Source organism: Ciconia boyciana, chromosome 9 (assembly GCF_034638445.1).
Source record: "Ciconia boyciana chromosome 9, ASM3463844v1, whole genome shotgun sequence".
Classification (NCBI taxonomy): Eukaryota; Metazoa; Chordata; class Aves; order Ciconiiformes; family Ciconiidae; genus Ciconia; species Ciconia boyciana.
In genome coordinates this window covers 9,257,665-9,279,595 of record NC_132942.1, presented here as the reverse complement: position 1 = coordinate 9,279,595, position 21,931 = coordinate 9,257,665, and the positions used below count along the sequence as shown (strand labels likewise).

The window sequence follows — 21,931 nt, the reverse complement described above, 5'->3', positions numbered from 1 at the left end:
AGTTGTTTGACATTCCTTTGGGAGCAGAATTTGTTCTTCCTGGCTTTATTATCACTGTACTGAATATTGGTTTTGTTTATTTAAGAGGTTGCTAGTCATATTGGGCTTTTGACTTGTGTTGAGATGTGGTCAAAATTTTCCAAATTAAGAATTTCCATCATCATTTGAATTACGGTTTTAGTTGCTCAAGACCTAGACTCATTCCAATCAGCTTTCAGTACTTAACCACGGTGTTCAGGTTAGAACAGTCACCCAGTCCCCCTCTAACATCAGTGGGGACACCCCAGCACCTGCAAAGAGCACTTCAGGTCCAGGGTGAGATGATCAAGCTCTCTTTCTCCATTTGGTACAGAGGGTGTTCAGGTCATTAGCTTCCTGATCTTAGTGTGTTTGTTAATGGCTGAAAGTTAGGTGGCATGAAAGCGAGCTCACCTTTCCACAGTCTTTGTTACATGACACATTGAAATGTTCACGCTTACCTGGGAAGAGGAGGATATTACACACTTACTGCTTCCATGGATGCACTCACCACTTCCATGACATGGGCACTCCACTTGGACAGCAACTGCAGTCCCCGTAAAGCAAGATCAAAGAGCTCCCTGTACTCTTCATCTGATTTCTGGCTGTCCAGTCCTGAGCCAGTGACCACCTGGAGAACATCACATCATGTCAGGGCTAGACGCAGCAACTTGCTGCAGAGGCTTCACTGAGCCAAACAGCAGCCACAGATCTCTCTCTCAAATCCCAGCTGAAATGAATTCCCCGTGACCTCACGATCAAGCTAAAATTGAGCAGTGCATATACTGTCCCTCAGGAAAAGGGGTATAACTTGGCAAGGCTCTTTTTACTCAGGCAGTCAATTTATTTCCTACAGAAAAATGAGTCTGACCTGTCACCTCAGAGCAAATAACTGACTGTTTTCATTCCACTTTCCCATTCCTTTGTGATGGTCTACAACTACTGAAATCCTTGAGAGTCCTTTACTGATTTAAAGTTCAAATAAGCACTTACAAATGACAAAAAGAAAAGGGCTGAAAATGCTAACAATTCATTAAACTAACAGTGATGAATGAGGATCAGACATTTGCAAAAACCAGTCACAGTCACCTCAGAGAGGGCTCCGACATTCAGTAATGAAAAGAACAGAGATACCCTTGTGAACTTTCTTCGAAGCCCTGACCAATAGCTCTGTGTAACAGAAAAGACCCATTTGCAAGACATGGGTGTTCTGCCACCTGGCTGACAATAAACATTTAGCTGCAAAAACTTTTCTACTTCTTATTTTAACCGAGCTGTGGCCAAAGAGCAGAAGTTTTTGCAGTAAATATTCCAGTGTATGTAACTTTGCACCTGCAAGGGCCTTTCACAACTTGCTTTTTTATTGCTGGATCAAGAAGTGGTCCACTTGTGTCCTTCTTCCACTTGTGTCCTTCTTCCCTCCTCACTGTGTGTCCTTGGCAGACCATACTCCTGCCACAATTGTCCTCTCCCAGCCTCATCTGTCTAACGAGCCTGGTTATGGTGACTACCCACTAAGCTTACCTCACTGTTGCTGTAGCGAGCGAGCTCTGAGATGAAGCGGATGTGGTCATCTCGGATCTGGACCATCTGCTCACAGATGTTGTACTGGGGACTTATGCTGCTCTGAGTGCACGTCCACCTGGGCAAAAAAGCAACGGTTTCAAGGACAGGACATGGGGCTCCGCTCCGACACCCCCAGGGACAAAGCCTTATGCTCAACTGCTCTCTTCACTTCAACATGCTCAAGACATGCCACCTTCAGGGCAAATGTCAGACTGTATCTTCTCTCTCATGTCCCTTGGGTGTGTGAGGTCTTCCAGAGGTGATCTCACACAACATGACAGGGTTGCTTGCTTCACCTTTCAGCCTGAACATCTCTGCTCCATCCACCCTGAAGGCTGCTCTTCACGTTGGGCTCACCACAGGCAGAGGTGGCTATGTCCCAGGCCACCATTGGACAAGGTTTCAGGAGAGGATGAACTGCAGAGCCCCGGCATCACTGGCATCCTTTCTGCTAAACCTAAGGATAATCATCCCCTTAGAGGTCATCCCTCCAGGTCTGAAAGGGCTGGGTCATGCTGCCTTCTCCTGCAAGGAAAGGCCCTGCAAGGGGCCAGCAAGGAAATATCCCTCCCACTCCGTTTTTGGTTCTGGCTCATACTACCAGCTCAGCGAACAACCCTGAGTATAAATGACGAGCAGAATATGATTGAACGAACTAGATTTTCATTTGCATTGAGCCACATGTACTGCGTAACAGTGTACTGGGGCCCTAAAAGAAGGCAGTGCTCCCCTTCCAAAGGCCCAGTCATATGAAGTCATATCTCCTTTTTCCCTATGCTGTATTAGCCACGGATGTAGAACCAGAATGGCTCCACCAAAATGCTCTGCGCAAGCAAAATGTCTGTCAGTCAGACTCTCACGTCTTACTCTGTCATCACAATGTAAAAGTTCAGATCTTGCTTTTTCCCCCCTGAATAATTGTCCATCTTAAGATAGATAGTCATCTTCTCCAATCTAGATTGGCCGTACAAAAGGAAGGTGAGAAACCTGCCTCTGATACGGACATAGACATGAAGACATAGTCCTACAGTTAACTGCGAGGCACTTGTTGCCAATATTTGTGGTGGTGGAAGGTCCTGGAAGTGCTGGGCCATGTCATCCCTTGTGAAATCCATCCTCCCACAGTCCCATCGCTCAGCTCTTACCCGTTCCAATGTCCTGTGCTCCCCACCGGACAATCGGCAGGTTAGCAGGAATGGCCAGGGCTGCACCAGCCCTCCCTGCCACACACAACCTAGTCCACAGTGCAGAAACAAAGCGCCATGCAGGAAAAACACCAATTAATTCCACTTTCATGGAGACAGGGAGGGAAAGAAAGTGACAAAAACAATATTAGTAAGAAATGGGGATTATACGGAACCACCTTGGCAGAGTTAGTGTTGGGAGACCCATGCAATTTGCTGGGAAAGCAAGTGAGTGAGGAAGAAACATTGGTTAGTAAGGTACAGCACACAGACCTGGTAGACAGATTTCAAGACAGACATTAAAACTGTGCACAGGTAAACAGCCCACGAGCTACCTTGGTTTGGAGATGAGAAAATGAATGCAGCTCACACATGTTTCGTTGAAATGTGCTTTCGGAATGATTTGGGATAAAATTTAAAATTTAAATGGAGTTTTTGAAGCTATTTTTTACATTTATATTTTGTAGAATTTTTTTCTTTTTTTTTTTTTCAATTTGAATTGAAAACCTTTTGCTTGGGAAATTTTGCCACGTTGTTTTCAAATTTCTCATGCACAATTAATCGGCACTTTTCAACCAGCCTTTGGGAGGGCAGGGGAGAGCCGTTCCTGGGTGAGCCACGTGGCAGGCAGAGAAGCCGGACCCTCCGGGATGGAAGGGGACAAGCAAACAGAAGCGGAGAGATGAGACTGCAGGTTAGTTCCTGCCCTGCTAAAGAGACAGCTCAGCTAGGCTGCTTCTCGCAGACGCTGGAGAAACCTGACTTCCACGTGATATGGTCCCATGGGTGAATGGCCACTCACGGGTGAAAGCTGGGCTGCCACCAGCGATTACAGCCAGACACAGCTCAGATGGGCTTTGCTTACATGTGGTTGCAAACGCCGTTCCAAGGATATCCAACCTAACACCAATTCTTCTAGCAATAACTGAGCGCGATGCAAAGCAACAAAGACAAGTGGGGCCTCGCACACGTCTGGTGTGATCTGAAACAACGTCTGCAAATTCATCTGACGGGAGCAGCAAACTGCCTGTGAACCCAGGCTGGGAAGCAGTGCGTTACACTCCTGAGCACTGCCATAGAGACTCCATTTCTGCCCTTCTCCCACAATATTAATTAATTTCCAGTGCATCTGACTCCCCCACTTCACCCCTCATTCCCGCTGCCCTTCTTCACGAAACCTGCCTGAACTAGAGGAGACACCCTGGCTACTGCAAAGAGAGATCCACTGCTGTGTTCATGCTCTGGAGGATTTTGTCCCTGGGATGAAAAACGTGGATTAAAATCTCTCCAGAGCAGGGACACGGTGCTCGCACTCTCACACCTCCGGGCACGCACACCGACCAAGCACTCAGTGGCTGCCCCGAGCCGTGCGCCAGCCACTGAGCACCCTCCCAGCCCTTGCCAGCGGAGCAGACGCGCAGGCATGCCCGCTCCCCTGCCTGCGCACAGGGCTATGGTTACGTGTAGGTTCAGCGCTGGCTGCACACACGCACACTCGGGGGCTGGCGAGGACATCTTCCCATGCAGGGACAGGGAGGTACGCACGTGCACACAGAGCTGGCACGCCAGGACTCACACCTCACAGGGACATACACGGGTACCCGTGCACAGACCTCACGCACGCTGGAGAGTTGCAGCTCCCACGGCTTTCGGGACACACACAGAAGCCAAGAGACATTATGGCAGGCACTCACTTGGATTTGTTCTCCTCATAGTGAGCACTGGTCTTAATGTATCTGGCCAGTTCTATCTGCATATCGCCGAATAAAGGAACCACCTGCAGCTGCTGGAAAAGAAAACAAAAGATGGTTGAAACACGGCAGAGAGAGAGCCCGTGGCCCCAGTGCAACACAAGGGACTTCGAAATGGCATCCTGTGTCTCTGAAGCTATGGAAAGTGTCAGGCTGTTTAAAGCAAGGCGCAAACCTGGACCCAGGGTCATTTCACACCTAGGAAGCGACCGAAAATGATCACAAGGCTTTTCGTGCGAGGAAAATCACCCCCTGCGAGTGCTCTGGAGCCCTGGACTGGCTGATACCAGGCTGGTTATTGCGAGAACAGTTCAGTGCTGTAACCGGCCAGAGAAAAGGCTCTTTTTACAACAAAAAGAGAGAAGCGTATTCCTGAGCAGGGCTTACTGCCTCCCACCATAATCCTCCAAGAGACTAGAGGGATGAAAAGCCAGCACGTTGGTATTTTGGCAGCAAGTTGCTGCGGCTCCCTTCAGAGGGGAGCTGTAGGCTGCTTTGCTGCCTGGACTGCCAGGGATGTGCCATCTTTCCTCCGGGACTCAGACTGTATTTTGGCACTGCAGCTGCTAGTGATGTCTCTTAAAACTTCTCCATTAAGAGAAAAACACAGGCAATGGCTGCCTGCAATATAACATGGCTTTGCTTGCCCTTTACATCTCAGGAGGATTTGGATGGGAAATAAATTCAAAGTGCACTGAACGTACCTCACGCTCAGACAGGTCCCTGCTTCACTAAGCTTTCAGCTGCAAATAACATTCAACCAGGAGCTACCAACAGCTCTTCAATAAAATATGAAGCTTCAAGTTCACCCAGCTACAAAAGCCTTGCCCCAAAATTCAGGGAAGACGGTGGCAAATTCCCTGTCCTATTATCACATGCTTCTCTTCTCAGGCTGTCTTGTATGGAGGATGTGCAATGCTGTCATCAGGGATTCTCAGTGGGACTTTCATAAGAGGTTTAAATGAAGGAGTAGTTCATTTTCACTACTCAAATTCCTGGTCAATTCACTAGAAATTTAATCAGAAGGCAGTAAGCAGATGTAGTAAGAGGAGTAGCTGGCCTTTTCTTATTGAGATCTGACAGTCTGGAGTGGTACTTAACTGATTAGGTGAGACCACAGCGGATGTTGAGGAAGTGCAAATGGAAAAAAGCTGGAAAGGGAAAGTTATTCCATGCAATGGAAGATATTTTACCTGATTCCCTGATGGCCCACTGCACTTTGCAATGAACAGCAAATCTGTTTGAATGCACCAAGATGACCAAACTCTACAGATTACACTGCAGGCCTGACTTAAACTGAGATTCAGTTGAATTAGCAAAGATGAACCAGGGAAGACTTGGAAGACTCTGAGGGATGGCATGATAAATCACCTTTGCAGAGCTGCAGTCCTCAGCAGTCTCCCCAGTGGGGAGGGTATTCAACCACCTCATTACCGCCCTGTCCATGAGGTCATGGTGTCTGTCCGTAGCTCCCTACGTGGGAGTTTGAGCCCTGCTCTCAGAGCTGTCTCTAGATGATGCAAGTTGGGGTAAATAGGTCCCCACTCGGTCAGGGTGAGGATGCTGCAGGTGGTACACCAACCTTTCATGAAATGAGCTATCTGGGCTTGCCCATCCCTCCTCTTGCACAGAGCCAGCGCATCATCTATAAACTGCAGGTTGGGGCAATAAGCAGGGAGGCATCCTGTACCCTGTCACAACCACCGACACTGTCTTTCAGGCTCCTCAGCAGCTCTCCGGGTAAAGCAGCAAGGAGCAACCACTCTGCTGAAAGACTGCTGGGGAAGAAGAGCTCTGTAGCCCTCCAGAAATCATCATCCTCTCATTTTCACTGATGTGGAGCAAATGTTGGTAACAAAAACTAATCTTTCCATCTCAGGTGGATTCCTCAAGCTCAGTAGATCTAAAAGAAAACTAATTGCTCCATCTGGGAAGTTATTCTGCTGTCCTCCTGCTATACTGTTATTCTTTGTTGCCAATACATTTGTCCCTTGCCAGGTCTCACCATGCCTCCTAGAGCTGACCTGCCCCAAACCTGAGATGCCTCCTAGACCCAGCCTGTGCCCAGAAGCAATGGAAAGGAGGTGTCATATCCCCCAGCAAATGCCACAGGCGGTGCTGTGCAGGGTCTCAGCCCTCCTCTCCATCTGCCACTGGTGCCTAATGGCTTGTACACACACCAGATTTTCAGGGGAAGCAACAGGATTATCCCAAACCTTTCTCGTGCTGAGTGGCCCCGAAGCAATGCAGCCTGGTCTCCAGCTGTGGACCAGCGCAGGGCTGGACTCAGCTGCATGGGCAGAGGGAGGCCGCATGGCTGCTCCTCACCCTGTCACTGGGAGCATCCACTTCTTGCGGGCCTTTCCCCAAAACCTGGATCTCAGATAAGACAAAAATGGTTCATGAAACCACCAGGTGAGCCCTTTGAGGAACTTGCTGAGCACCTCCAAGTTCCAGCCGACACAAGCTCCCCAAGAAGCTTTTTGTGTCCTACAGGGAGCAGAGTTTATGCACAAAATAAGAGTGCCAAATCACACGTTGGCTGGCCAGCTGTGTCCCCTGTCCCTCAGCTCAGCAGCTCACTGAGGGAAAGGGGAGTGCAACCATCAGCTGCACAGACCTCAGCAAACCAGCCAGGTTTGCCGGTGGCCTGAAATGACGGTGCTCCTCAGGAGACTGCAGACCTGCCTCAGAAATGTGCAAAGAGATAGAAGCAATGTCAGTCTGGCACACCCTTCCCTCATCCACAAAACAGACCTCCCGTGTGCTGTCCCCATCCTTTACCCCTCAGCAGGAAGCAGGCAGAGCCACAGAGGCAGCCAGCGGTCCAGGAAGGGCGTGCAGGGCCCTCGGCTCCCACCGGCTCCCCAGGCTCCAGCCCGTGGGAGCAGAGCCAGTCCCGGGCACCACTCACACATCCACAGCCTTGCTGGCACCGCAGGCCTGCATCGCTCTTCTCACCCATGCTGCAGCTCTGTGCCCATGCATGTTCACAGCAATCCCACTCCTCATCCTTCGGCCTAGATAATTTCTCGACCCTTTGGGTTTTTTGGACCTGTAAGTGATTCCTGCAGTTTGGGTTTTGCTGGCAGCATGTGCAATGGTACGGGTCGCTAATTCATTGGTCTACAATAAACTCCAGCCTCACCCAGACGGGTCACTGACCTTGAAGAATTTGTCTATTTTGCTAAGGTTGATTCTCTTCTTGGCATCCAACTTGTAAATATTGCTGACATTTCCATCCATGAGATACAGGCCAAACCCCATCACCTGGAGAAGATGGAAAGGCTGGGTTTCATTAGCGTGAAGTCAGCAGCACAAGTCAAAGACAGTTCTCCATCACTCAGCATAAGGAAAGACCATTTCAGGCTCCTGTACCATCTGACACTCATGAGAAGACTGTATAAAATGTGGACACATATGCAAGGATGTACATGGTAGACAGAGGACACACGATGGATTGCTTCTGTTTTCTGTGCAAAAACACATGACGCTCACTCTGGTAATTTGTTCCTTGTCTCTCCCACATAACAATCACCCAAAAGTCTTCTCCACCTAAAGGCGAACATTTACTCCCAGAGAAGAATTGAGAACATTTAAAATATTCTCCTGGATTGATTTTTCCCCTTTAATTCAGTAGAAATCATTACGGATATTCAAAATACCCACATTATCCTTCAAAGAACCTTAGTTGACTCATACCATGGTAATGAAGTTCTTATGGTAATAGTGACTGCAATCACTGTAATAACTGACTTACAGTAAGGACAAATATACAAAACAAGCAGATCATCTTGAGGGCTCTTTAGAGTCAGGAAACCAAACCTGGAAGGATCTGCCTTCTGCAGGGAATTATTGCTGGGAATGGGCATCAAGCAGAAAATTCAGGGTTGCAAAGTTGGTGGTGATTTTGGCATGTCCTATACAGTTACCCAGATAAAGCCCATAATCCTGCACATCCATGCATAACAGAAAAACCCCTTCTAGCTCTGGAGAACGCAGGGCACCCACCAGTGCTCTTGTCCACCAGCTGGAGACCACCACCACACACATGCTTAGTCCCAGGCAGGCAGAGCTGCTGGCAACCTTGGGAAGAATTGGGGGAAAAGACAGAGATGGAGATGGGGAAGAGCAGAGGAAAGGGAGAGAGGAAGGAAGATTTTTATATGGGAATATGGGAGAAGGCCAGAAAGGACAGGAGAGAAATGATGGGAGAAGGTCCAAGTTACAGCAGGAACAGAGGCAGCTCGTGGCACTGCCTGACAGAGGTGACACTTCAGAGCACTGGGGTGGGACATCTCCGACCCATGGCCACAACCGATCTGTTCAGCTACAAAGAAGAGGTGAAAATGGGAGGATTGAGGTATCGCAGCAGAAGACACAAAGTAACGGAGATCAGAAAGGAAACAGAAACAGGAGGAAGGCAGCTTTGCTGCTGCATGCAGAGAGCCTTCCCATCTCATAGCCACGCGTGTGTCCAGAGGATGCTGGCCTTGCAGAGAAGGGATGCATGTAAACCCAAAGGAGGAAAAAAAAAAGAAAATTAAGAGAAACATTGTCCTGGGAGGGAATTTCTTTTTACTAAAACAAAAGTGAAACTACGCAAGCACCCAGCCCCATAAGCATGGCCAAATCTCACCTTTAAGAGCATGTGTTTCTCACTGGGAGTGAGATACATCTTGTTTTCATAGTAATCCACACAGATGTTGACGATATCAGCCAGCAATTCCTCATAGCCAGGGATAACCTCTAGTTGTTGGTGCAGACACTGAAACATCAACGGGGCCACATTATCCACATGGACAGAGGAACGGCAAGAACCAGGGGAGAAACATATTTGAAGGATTAAGAGTAGAATCATAAGAGGTTTCTTCAAACCTCATCTGTATACTTTTCTTAAGCTCCAAGCAGAAGACTGACCTCACGGAATAACGAACAACCTTCCTTCTGCAGGAGGGCTCTCCCCTCCAGACTGATCACAACAGCCAAACGTCAGATGGTGAGATGTAAAGAAAGATGCCTCAGAAGCAGACTTTCTGACTCTGTCCTGTCTCTATGCAGTATTTTACCTAGCAAGCAGAAGCTACAGAGCCTGTGGAGTGTGGAGGGCCCTGGGTCTGATCCGCAGTCCCCATGCAGTCACAGAGATGGACTGGATGGATTTACTGGGGAAAACAGGGGAAGAGTTTCCAGCAGAAACCCCTCCCGAGAGCTCTTCTTGCATATTTTAGACCTTGTCTTGACATAAAGAGACCTTCAAAGCCACCCAGGATGACCCACGAGAAGGAGATATTGCTAGAATTATACAGCCTGAGTCAGTGGCAATGACCCAGCAAACAAGGCAGCTTTTGCCGCAGTCCAGTCTGAAGCACTCTCAGCCCTGGCAAGATCACTGCCTCTCTCTACCCACAGAAAGGTTAACTGGTTCAGAGGAAAGGGACCTGCCTGTGTGATGCGGTTGTGGTTTGCCAGGAACATGGAGAGGTTCTGGGACTCCTGGATGGACTGGGGGTCTGCCATCTTCCGCAGAAACTGGGCAGCTCTGGAAGGGAGAAATCCAACATCACCAAGGACTACTCACCCAACGGGAGAGTCTCACCACCCATCTTCCCTGTTTCACCTGCAGCTGCAACGCAGCAGCCTCAGACTCCCCCTGCAGTACAGCTCTGCTCTTTTCTCCTTTTACCAAAAGGGAACCGAAACACAGCGAGGCTCAGAGATTTGCCTAAACTCACAAAGAGAGCCTACAACAGCACAGAAACCCAGCATCCAGCCTCCTGATGGGCAGACCAGGCGCTTCCTTGCAGACCAGGCACAGTCCTGTCCCTGCTCCCGCTGCTTTGCCCCCTCTCACCTTTTGTAGGCGGAGTGGTCATTTTTGACACTGCACTTCATGTTCTTCAGCTCATCCAGGACGGCAAACATGTTAATGAACTTGCCCAGCGTGAGGAGATAGGCCTCAGAGACAAAGTCCTTCCTCCGCTCAGCATGGCACAGGCGTTTCACCTCACTGCAGAACCGCTCGATAGCCTTGCGCTGGAAGGCAGCGGGACAGGGTCATCTCAGCAGCAGCTCGTGTGCAGTCACCACGCCACCGATGGGACCCTCCTCCACCCACCCACCACCTTCTTCCTTCAACAAAAGCATTTTTCTGCTGGGGATCAAGGCTCCAGGGTCCCTCTCCACTGTCACCATGAAACAAAGCAGCGCTACAGACCACTGCAGTCAAATGTCCTCAGTGCTGGAGGGGAGCTCAAACCCTCTATTTGCACCTGCCCTGAGTGCGGTGTGTTCTGCAAAATCAGGTTTCAGTTTTTTAGGTGGGGCAGAAAGACCTCATAGGACATAAAACCTAAAAATGATGGTGAAACCCAGCTGCAGCCAGTCATAAACGCAGGTGGTGATGGGGAGAGGTCCCTGGAGCCCACAGCAGCTCTGTGTTTGCCACGTGGTCATTGCTCTGTTGGGATCTAACCGTATTATTTTGTCAAGCGCCTCAAGTGGAGCAACTGCTAAATGTAAGCTTCGGTGCTCCTTCCCAGCTGACCCCTGAGTTTAGGGGGGTCTGAGCACCTCCCTGTTCCTGCTGGCACAGCAGGAGGGTGTCCAGCTGCATGGCTGCATCTACCCCAGGCACCAGCTGCACCACCAGCCCTCAGCTCTTTCTGGCTTTGCTTCAGAGGAAAGAGCAGAAGAGCGAGCTGTGCTGGCACTGGTGGAGAAACAGCTCTTCACACCCACCACCCAACACCCCTGAAAAACAGGAGCCTGTGCCACCTATTAGCTGCACACGGTGGGGGCTCTGGTCCTCCACGAACTTCAAGGGCTTAGGTGTGCTCATTCTCAACTTGTATGCAAGATTTCAGGGCTGAGCAAGGGACACACAGATTTTCCTTCAGACAGGTCTCAGGTATCTGCTGGTGGCTACAAGGAAGAGACCTACCAGGGGGCTCGGGAGCTCTCCAAGCTGGCCTGGCAGGCAAGGATAGCACAGCCCTGCTTAGGATAAGTTAACACCAAAGTAATAAATTATTTTTGCCTCTCTCCTTGACCACTTACTTGAAAATACATGAACTTCATAAGCTTGGTGACTTCAGGCTCCAGGACTTCCACCGTCTTCTCATAAATCTCCACTCGGTTTGGCTGTTCGTTACATTTCACCTGCGTTGCAAAGACAAATCATCCTTGTCAGCATCAGAGTTTCTAACACAGCGGTAGAATGCAATGACCACCATCTTCTGACTCGCTACACCAGGTGGGAATGTTATATCATAAAATTATCTGAGACTGTGTTGCGAAGTCCCATCGACACACAAGGCACCAGGCTACGGCTCTGCTATAGCCTCGCTGGGATAATTTTGGTTCTGTTGCCAACCCATTAAAAATCACTGGGCTTGTATGTGGCTAGCAGCAATGAAGTGAGTCACCTTCACTGGGATCCTAGGAAGCTAAATTTAAGGACTTATTCAGTTGTCATCCATCTCATTTCCAAACAGTTACTTGGAGTCATTACCAAACTTTTAGGGAAAACCCCAACTGCCCAAGGCAATGCATCCTGCTGTCCTCCTCTGGTTTTGCTTCCAGTTGTTGCTGACACAAGGCTGTGATGGGGCTGACAGCTCCGGTGCAAATTAGTAGCCCAGCAGCTGATCCACAAGGCACGAGGGGACAAATCAACTGGCCTTACATGTGGGAAGATGCAAAAGCAGGTTTGTCCTCTCTGTAGTGGGGAATCTAATGTCCCTGCCCTGGTGTTTCATGCTGCAGTCAGGCAATATTGACGGCCATGAGGATGCAGCTTGCGGTAGGGAGGAGTGATGCACATTTAGGTGTAGGCTCTGTTCTTCACTTGTAAAACCACCGTCTCTGATGTAGCACAGGGAGGTGTGCACATGACCGAGTAGGTTGGGGGGCTGAGAACAGGAACCCCGGCCGCAGCCATGTGCCCCATGGCAAAGCGCAGGGGTCATTGCAAGATCAAATCCGGTGAATCTGTAAAAGAACCCTCTGCCGTGGTGTTGTCTGCTCCTCTGTCACACATGGCACTGCCTGCAGCCCTGGGGGGTTGCAGAGAGCAGGGACCCCACAAGCTGCGCTCCGAGAGGCACAAACGTCGCAGGGGTGACCAGAATAGGAGGACACTAAAATGCCAAAATAGATGATCTGTAGCACTGTCTTGCCATCAGCTTAGCCACGACCTGCCTTCTGTCAGCGTAGCCGGGAGAGGCAACAGCAGCACAGCATCAAATATAAATGGGAGATAAGCAACTATCCAATCAGCGGGAGAAATCTCCCCACGGCTGTGTCCCACGAGACCATCAGCAGAATATAACCTGAGGGGAACTGAGGTTTGACCTTTCCTAGGGAATCACAAACATGGGAATTGCCAGCCATGTGGAAATATTTTTTCCTGGCTCTACGGAAGTGCTGCAAACTCTTTTATCTGTAGGGTTAATGGAAGGGCACTGCACCCACCCCGCCACATTGTCAGTCGGCATTTTTGCAGTGATCCAGCACGCGTTCACATTGCGGAAGACAAGCTCTGAGCTGGAGTCTGAATCATGATCAGTGGGCCACGTGGGCAACCTTACTCATGTCTGTAGGTGTTCGCAGGATGAAGCCACCGAAATTCAGGTTGGAGAGAGAAGGACTAGAGAACGGTTGAAGCAGAACTAACAGTAGAGGAGGAGAATGATTAAATGTGGGAGTAGGTCAGGACCTTCAGGTAGATCAGCAGCAAAAAAGGGCATTTGGGGAAGTGTTTCTGGCATATCGAAGTGCTCCTTCGTGCACCCTCACACAACACCTACAATTCTAGGGCTCCCACAGGAGCAGAGAGAGCACCCCAGAGTCTGGGCAGCAGTTTGGGATGCTGAAACCTGCCCCAGCTGCCTAATCTGCTCTGTGCAAGTCACAGAGAGCCCGAGTCTGCCACATCTCGAAAGGACCCGCTGTTTTCATCCCAGGCTGCCTGGGTTCCCTTCTTCACACAACACAAGAGTCCCACTTGGCACTGGGGCAATTTTTAACTGAAGTTCCTGATACCATGTAATGGTATGATACCATACAATGGTATCAGGAAAGCATGACATAAACCAGATCTGGTAATTTTACTCCCAACTTCCAAAAACTAACTGCCTTTGCCTGAAGCAAACTCCATCTCCCCATAACAAGAGAGAGAAAAATATTCAGGCAGTGCACTGGGAAGGAAATAACCACACTGCTTTAATTAAAGCAAAGGATACCCATGCTCCAGACAGAGAAGTGGATAAAGACCCAAGTGACAAACCAAAGCACTATCCCAAGTACCATGCTGGAGCAGAGCTGTGCTCAGCTGAGTCCTGTTAGCAGCTGTAGGACAAACAAGCTGGTCCTGCGGGGATGAAATAACTTCAGATGCGACTGCTTTGGGGAGCAGGGGAGGGGCTCATGATACCAGGAAATGTGTATAAGGCAGTCGGCTTGTGGTGAGTGTGACTGAGCTGAGGGGCACTGCTAGGGTGTGCCAGAGATGGAGCTTTCACATACGTGAGAGTGCAGAGCAGATGCCCTTTGCTAGGGCAGCGGTACAGATCTGCTTCTGAAAGGGCTACCAGCTGCTGAGATCAGTGGTTGAGACTTTGATGGGGAGAGGACAATTTGAAGAGTCAGTGGTCTCTCTTTTCAACCTTTCTATCTGCTTCAGTCTTCGCTGCTTTTTTTGTTCTTCTGTCTCCAGTCCAAACTAACCCACACTGAAGACAAAACCAACTAGGTGCTCAATACCTGGGAAGGGCTTGAGTACCTGGGGGATGGCTCGTGAGCAGCTCCTCCATGTGTAAAGCATCACGGCATACTCATGGCCTTCTTCCAGCATTTCATTCTGAAAGATAGAGAGGTGTTGCTGGGGCAGGGCACGCACTGCAGGCTCGGCATCGCTGGGGCAGCGCCCGGGGGACTCACCATGCTGGAGTGCACCGTCGCCTGCTCGATGTACCTGGCAATGCCGGTCACAAAGGCATTTCTGTCTTCAAAGTTTGTGTCAAAATTAGCCTATGGGCGAAATGGAGACATGGAGATTAAAGTACAGCTAGTTGTTTGCTCACCTGATACAGTCCAGCATGGGATGTGTTGGCAAAAAGCAGAATCAGTAGGGCTCCTGGGGCATGGGAGCAGCTTACGAACAATTTGAGGTGCTGCACCTCTAGGTCTGAAGTAGATTCATAATGCAGCCTGAGATGCTTCTGAATCACACATGTTTATTAGAGGAAATCCTGCAGATTATATGTGTGAAAATATGGCAATCAAGACTGCTGAACCCCTCTAAAGGCAAGCCAGACCAGGTGGGGATCAGTTACAGGGGATTGCAGCCACACCAGAGAGCAAACCTACAGCAATTATTCTAAGGATTTTAGCTTGGTAACTCAAAGACAGATGCAGCCTCATTAATTTCTATTTGTGCCCTGGCTGCTAGGGGAAGACCACATCCTGTCAGCAGGAATTGCAAAGAATAAACACACAGAAAGGGCAGGGAACAAGATGTCTGGGAAACATAAATATGAAAGTCAGCACTCATCCAGACGCTATTATCAGTGCTAGTGTTGCTCTTGAAAGCAGATGCTTTGGGATGAACAGTTGTTTTGGAAGTTGAGCTGCTGCTTTGGGCTGGGACAGGGGAGCAAGAAAGCGCAGAGCAGGGCAGGGAATGAAAAAGCAGCTCCTCAGCCTCTCTGTGCCCAGTGACCGTTCGCACGCTCTGTGCTCGGGTAATTTCCTCCGCGAAGGCTGGCTGATGGTATCAGCTGGACGGCAGAGCGTACAGAAGTCCCAGGTGCCCAGAGCTGCTCCTTGCAATGACATTAGCATTGCAGCCACTGTGTTCACCTCAATAACTGATTTCCTGAGTAGGAAAGTCGGGAGCACAGACCCGGAGCCACAGGGCTACTCTTCCTAGTGCCTCCAGGACATCGCATGCAACAAGAAAAGCTGAGGCTGCACATGCATTTCTGGCTAGCAGGGGAGAGGGCTACATACAAACCAAGTATTATGAGGAAATATGCTTGGCCAATTATCTCTAGATCCAGTTTAGATGAGGTTTTTTAGGCCCAGTGGTGTGCACACACTTGTGGCCCTGAAAGGAGGCTGTATCATAATGCTGGACCCTGAGCCCCTCACAGGACACAAGCCAGCAAAGAGTAAAAATGATTTAAAGAAGAAACAAGCAAAAATGATATGAAGATTTTCCAGAGAGAGTGGAAATTTGAACAGCCCAGAGCTGCCTTTGGGTCTGATAATCCATAGAGATACTAACGCTACTGAACGAGCCTGCAATCTGACCTGCTGAAAGAGATACTGTAATTTCAGACCCCTGCATACATGGCACAGCAATCACTGTGCGGGTGTATTTATACACTGCCATGGGTAAGTCATGAATTCAGGAGTGGCAGGATGGAGAAAGTAACCCCATATTATATTTAACCCTGGGTGTGTGCTATAGGGCAGGGTGTGGTGTGGTGGCCAAGCAGCCGAGGCATCCTGCTGTGGATTCAAAAGCAGGAGGTTGAGCCTTGCCCTGGGCTCATGCCAAGCTTCACTTGGTCAGTGCAGCTGCAGCTAAGCCTGCGGTTGTTCAAGGCAGAGAAGCGACTGTAGCGACTGCCCTCCCTTGCATGCCATCAGCTCCTCAGACCGGCAGCTCCAGCTGTGCGAGCGGCACAGGCCAGCCAAAGTCAGGCAGAACTTTGATTCTGACCTACTTAGATGCGTGCACTACCATAAAAAGGAAGCACAGAAATATGTGCATAATAAAACATTGCTGAGAACTTTCTGCTGTTATCACAAATCTTATCTCCTGCTTCTTACCCGTTCGTGCACTCTGGTCCTCATTTTTAACTTCTCTGTGTCTTGTCCAGCCTTAAAGATCCCTTTCACTAATCTCTAGTGCTCTCCTTTTAAAGCCTCGAGGAATAGATTTGTGGCTAGATCTGTTCTGAACATTTCCTTAAACATGGTGAACCCAGGATGTTTTCAGCTAGTTCTCACAGCACCATGTGCCCCTGTGCTTTGCATGAGCTACCAGAACAACCCTCCCTGCCCCGCCACCTCCGGGAGCTGAAGGTACCTGGTACATGATGGAGGACGGAGGCGGTTCGATGCATGGCTGCTGGTCTGGCAGAGGCAGCTCCTCCAGCAAGTCCACGTTGGACAAGGCATCCTCTAGCGTGACGTGAGTGGTCATGGTTCTGAATGTTCAGTTTCCGTACTAAATCCAGAGTAAAAAGAGAGGGTGATAGACAGACGGCAGCCAGAAGACCGAGTGGGAAAGCGCCAAAGGACAAAACCAGAACCACGACTGGCTGGCACTGCAGGAGACATGATCCCGGTTTATCTCGTTTTCTTTTTCTTGTGTATTTAACCTACATCTCTATGTCATCTCTCCTTCCGTGATTCAACAGCAGGGTAGGAATGCAGAGTAAGAGGAACACAGCTACCCACCCATGCCCTTCTTGGCTTAACTCTATGCAAAACTGCTTAAGACAGAGAACAGCTGGGTGCTGCAGTGCAGCTTTAGCAGCCCCAAGTGAAAGTGTGTGCTCCGAAACGCAAAACGGCGCTATCAAAAATATCTCTCGAAGCAGCACAATTAGAAAAGTATGACCAATGATGACGCTCACGTGCTCTCCTTCTCACACACATGAATGGTGCTGGAAGCTGTAAACAACAAATTGCATTCTCAAAGGTGAACCGGAAAGGATTGAGTGCTGCACAGGCAGGCTGTGGCACTGCAAGCAGCGAAAAAAGAAGTTGCTGTTAAAAAAAAAAAAATCCCTGTTTTTACCACACATGCAGTGTTCCCTGCCCAGTCCCAGTCTGCTGTGGAGCTGCCAACGGGGCCAGTTGCACACGAAATAAAAAGCAAAGGGAAACATTTCTGAAAGCTCGCTGGCACTTAGCCCACACAGGCTACCTAGTGGGAACCTCACGATAAACCTCTATGTCCCTATCTCCTCTGCCATTCAGCTTTCCTGTAAGAGCACAAGCATGGAGGGACGGCTGCTGTCACCCAGGCTGATCACTTGTATAATCACAGCCACAGGGCTTCCCCAGTTAATACCTAATCCATGTGCAATAGCCATGGCTGACCTAGAGCATGTCTCTCCTAGAAAAACACCCCACTGCATTTAAACATCTGCAAAGAGAGAACTCGGTTTAAATATTGACATGTCATTCGATTAGCAAATTGCCCCCCCCAGTGCTTTTTTCCCCACTCAGAGCCTGTCTATTTTCAAATGTGAGCCATCGAGTTCTATCACTCTAATCTGCAAGACAGTAGAGCTCTCTATTATCAAAGTTCCCATCAAGATATTCACACATTTCCATAAAACACCCTGCAGCCTTCGCTTTGGCTCAGGCAAGCAGACTGAGCTCTTTGCCTGCCTTGTTACAGAGCATATTTTCAATCCTTCAATCATCTCTTTGGCTTTTCTCTAAGCTTGGTCCAATTTTGCAACTTTTTTGCTGAAGTGCAGACACCGTAGCAGGACACGGGGCTCCAGCGGTGTCTGCACAAGCACCAGATACAACAGCAACGTAGGCTCCCTCCTTACGTACAATCACACCAGTTCCTTTGGTCACAACAGCAGCTCCATATGCGCTCATATTCAGCCGATTATCTGCTACCAATCCCTCAGCTACTTTTTTTTTTTTAATTGAGTCACTGTTTCCAAGAACGTAAGTTTGCTTGTCATTTCCAGCACTGGGAGCATGGAAGGACAGTGGCTTTGGGATCTCCATAGACAGACACACATGCATCCAGCAAGGACCACGGCCAAGGGGGATGCACGCTGTGTGCAGTCCTGGGGCGGCTTCATATTGGGTGATGAGAGGGACAAGTCTGCTGCTGTGCCTTTTATCATCATTGCTGCCTGCACACATGGGCTGCAAGAATATGTATAAGCCTGGTAAAACCCATTCCACCTCCACAAATGCCTCCCCAAGGCACCAGGCAGCTGACAAACAGGCTTGGTTATACCTGCAGCTGAAGCACCATGAAATAAGTGCCTGGAGAAAAAAAAATCTCAAGCAGCCCTTTCCCTACATGCTCAAATTTCTGTTTCCTTCTTCACCCCTCTTTGCTAAAATGGTTTCCTGTTACAAATTGTGGCAACTGTCAAAACCAGACATTACATCCCAGCTTGCTGCAGACAGCAGCAGCTTCCTCCCTGCCTGCAAGCGCCCTGTGCTGCTCCACGCCAGGCAGGCGGCTCCACTCGCCCAGCCCCACAGACCTCCTCGGCCGCCCACTGCTCTCCACCACCATCCTCCAGTGCCTCAAGACTCTCCTCTGGGTTCCCAGAACAACACCCCTGGTACTCACACACACTTCATTACATACTTCAGCCTTGGGAAGACAAAACCCTTCCATTTTATAGCTTTGAGGGCTGTGGTTGTTTATTTGGGCTCATTTCTCATTTTTTTCTAAGTCCAATTCTAAGGCCATTTGTGCAAGGTGCTGGCAGTTTGCTGCAATCAAAGATGCTTCCCCAATAACTCCGTGACAAAGAGCTCAGCAACTCAAAGGACAAAATTATTGCTGCTGTTTGGGCCATACCAGGAGATACAATCCCAGATACGGCAACAGGGTCCTGCCGTGCTGGGCAGCACACAAACCTGCGAGACTAAGCCAGTCCCTGCCCTAAAGATCTTGCACTCAAATAGAGGAAGAGAGGCAGCGTATAGAAATTAATGAACAGAAAAGGAAGTGTCGAGCCATAGCGATCAAGTGGTGCAATTGGCTGTTGGCCCACCCCGAGCTTTGCCATGGCTGAGCAGAGTGCAAGAATCCGAATGCAGATGGAAAAACTACACAACTTTGAGGGTTTAACAGATGAGTCTTTATGGGGACTCCCAATTTCCATTCTATGCTTTCTTAAGCCCAACAGCAAAACCAACGGAGGCTACGGGGAAAAGCGTGGTCTGCCAGGATTTCCCCTGGGTCTCAGGACCGTAGCACACTGCGACAGACAGCAACCTCGCAGCTGGAGCATGTGACGGAGGGGCTACTGGTCCAGGGCCAGCAGAGCTGGATGGTGACCCCAGATCATCCACAGAGGAGCAGCCGCAAGCGATCCCCCATCTGCCTGTGCCGTGGCCCCTCGCCTGCTCCTTGGGCTGGCTGTAGGGCTGGCGGGGGCCCTGCTCTTGGTTGGGATCCGCTGCCAGCTGTAAGCATCTAGCAGTTAGAGGTGGTGTGCACTGGTACAAAGGCTGGGGAAGGCTCTGAAGGCATCAGTGATTGCTTGGCCCAGTCCATGGGGCGCTGTGTGGTGCCTCCCCACCACGGGGGCTGCCCGGGAGAGCCGAAAGGGAAAGTCCCACTGCCACAGACCCACGCCGCCCTTCCTCGCCTTCTTGCAAAAAGGTTTCTAACACAAATGTGCTGGGGCTGCCCCGGAAAACCCAGCATCATCCCCTCGATCCAGCAACAAGGGGGGCAGATCCAGCGACGAGGGGGGCAGCCGTCAGGTAACGTAGCAGCGACCAAGCGGCTCCAGCCCAGGGAAGATGGGGATCCCTGGGGACACTCACCAAAAAGTCCTCATTAAGCCTTAACCACCATCCACCACCTGGGCCTCAGGGCAGGGGCGGCCGTGCTGGGAAGAGGAGAGTCAGCCCACATTGGTGGTTTGCCGACGGCGCTTCGGCAGACGTGGCTGTGGGCTGCACCACCCGGGCAGCAGCACAGCAGCGTGCCCAGAACGGGGTTTTTTTGCTGCCGTAACACGTGCACAGCGGGGCGAGGCTTTCCCTCGCACACAGGAAGCATATCCTGCCTGCGTGGACTCAAACACGGGCTGCTGGGAACCGTCTCGCAAAACTACTTTCTTCTCCATATCCTGCCGCTGGTCAGAAAGGCCGAAGTCCCTCTGGTTCGACATGTTTTGGCAAAACTGAACATGAGCCTGGCAGGAGCCAACCCCACCCCAGTGAAACCCCGGAGAGGGATGCAGCCACTGGGCTGAATACCTCTTCTGCTAATGAGCTCTGGTGCTAACGACTGCAGTGCTGCCCACACTTTCTGCCCATCTGCTGCAGAAACTTTCTCTCCCCATCCCACATCTCAATCGCAATCCCTCTGGCCACCTCTTACACCTTCTAAAGCCAAATGACCACACTGAGGCACTGGGGCTTCTGGACACCACAGGGAGCTGGCCACGCGGGGCCCACGCACAGGGCACGGCCCCACCACCCCAAAGTAGATATTAAGAGTTCCCGACACAGTGACTCTGTTGTGGCAGCATCCTGGGGGCCAGATTTAACAGACAGCATAGGAAGGCTTTGAGAAGGAGCAAGGATGGACATCCCAGATGTCTGAACCTGCAGGGCAGGTCCTACCTTCCCCACCGGAATGCTTGCCCAGAAGTATCGGTGCAATATCATCCCCTTCGCAGCGAAAGGAACAAAGACGTCTTTATTGTTAGAGCAGCTTGGGGGAACAAAGGAAGACTTTTAAAAGCAGGGCGATAATGAATATGTTGCATGCATGTGCGCTCGGCTTCGAAGCTGCACAGCTGAGAGCTCTGGGGAAGTGGCACGGGCTGTTTCAGTTTTTCAGCTCACCTGCTCCTACAGCAGACATTCACGCTGGAGCTGCAGTAGCTACCAAGAGCAGGAAAGGAGGCAAGAAAAAATGGGAATTGCCCAGGAGGCTGGCAGTAAGACAGGGACCAAGCCCTGCAAGCCTGGGGTGAGACGAGCAGCAAAATGACATTTGCTGAAGAAATGGCAATGTGGAGAGGGAGGACAAACTTCTTCTGGTCACCTCCTGATGATCTGGGATTCTTCTCCAGCTCTGATGGCCAGTCCCTGGGTAACCTGGGAAAGTCACTTGATTTATTTTTGCCCCTGTGATAATGCTTCTCTCTCTTACTCCAAAATAGCATCTAACCTGTAGTCAGGAACCATCCTGGCCCAACAGGTACCCCAGCAGACTGATGTCTTGGGTGCATAAAAGCAGAGCATTTCTGGTACCCACTGCCTCACAGCAAGAGGAGGATAAATGCTCCTGGCCATCAATGTATTTTTAGTCAAGAAGAATAACTTCAGGGGAAAAGCTTAGTTTGACCCTTGCCTAAAATGCACGGGATTAAAGTCCCCTGTGTTTTAGCACACATGTCATCAACCCCTTCTCACATGCTGTAAGAATTACTTGTAATTGCAACCACCACCACAGTCAGAAGGTTCTTTGCAGGAGCAAATAAACACAGCCAGGATAAGCGAGGCTGGCAGAGCTGGGCTCCTGCCCTACACAGACACAGATGTTAATAACCATGAAATTACCCTTCCCGTTAAAAACGGAACCCAAACTGCACAACTCCTGAAGCTGTTTTTCTGTATCTCCACTCTTATGTTTTCTGCCATTCCATTAGGGCT

At 50.0% G+C, this 21,931-nt stretch overlaps 1 protein-coding gene across 3 annotated transcripts in view; it reads right to left on the bottom strand.

Moving 5' to 3' along the window:
• Nucleotides 1-21,931, bottom strand: part of CYFIP2 (cytoplasmic FMR1 interacting protein 2) — a 57,061-nt gene that overhangs the window by 32,877 nt on the left and 2,253 nt on the right. For 2 of the 3 annotated variants that reach the window (XM_072872020.1, XM_072872019.1), the window contains exons 2-12: nucleotides 16,620-16,760; nucleotides 14,462-14,551; nucleotides 14,304-14,381; nucleotides 11,579-11,680; nucleotides 10,374-10,555; nucleotides 9,965-10,061; nucleotides 9,159-9,287; nucleotides 7,685-7,789; nucleotides 4,463-4,554; nucleotides 1,543-1,660; nucleotides 530-649 (exon numbers count right to left, since the gene is read on the bottom strand). In XM_072872020.1, coding sequence (XP_072728121.1) covers nucleotides 530-649; nucleotides 1,543-1,660; nucleotides 4,463-4,554; nucleotides 7,685-7,789; nucleotides 9,159-9,287; nucleotides 9,965-10,061; nucleotides 10,374-10,555; nucleotides 11,579-11,680; nucleotides 14,304-14,381; nucleotides 14,462-14,551; nucleotides 16,620-16,736 — 1,230 coding nt within the window. In that variant the 5' untranslated portion in view covers nucleotides 16,737-16,760. The remainder of the gene's footprint in view (nucleotides 1-529; nucleotides 650-1,542; nucleotides 1,661-4,462; nucleotides 4,555-7,684; nucleotides 7,790-9,158; nucleotides 9,288-9,964; nucleotides 10,062-10,373; nucleotides 10,556-11,578; nucleotides 11,681-14,303; nucleotides 14,382-14,461; nucleotides 14,552-16,619; nucleotides 16,761-21,931) is intronic. The other variant, XM_072872021.1, reaches the window with a different exon arrangement.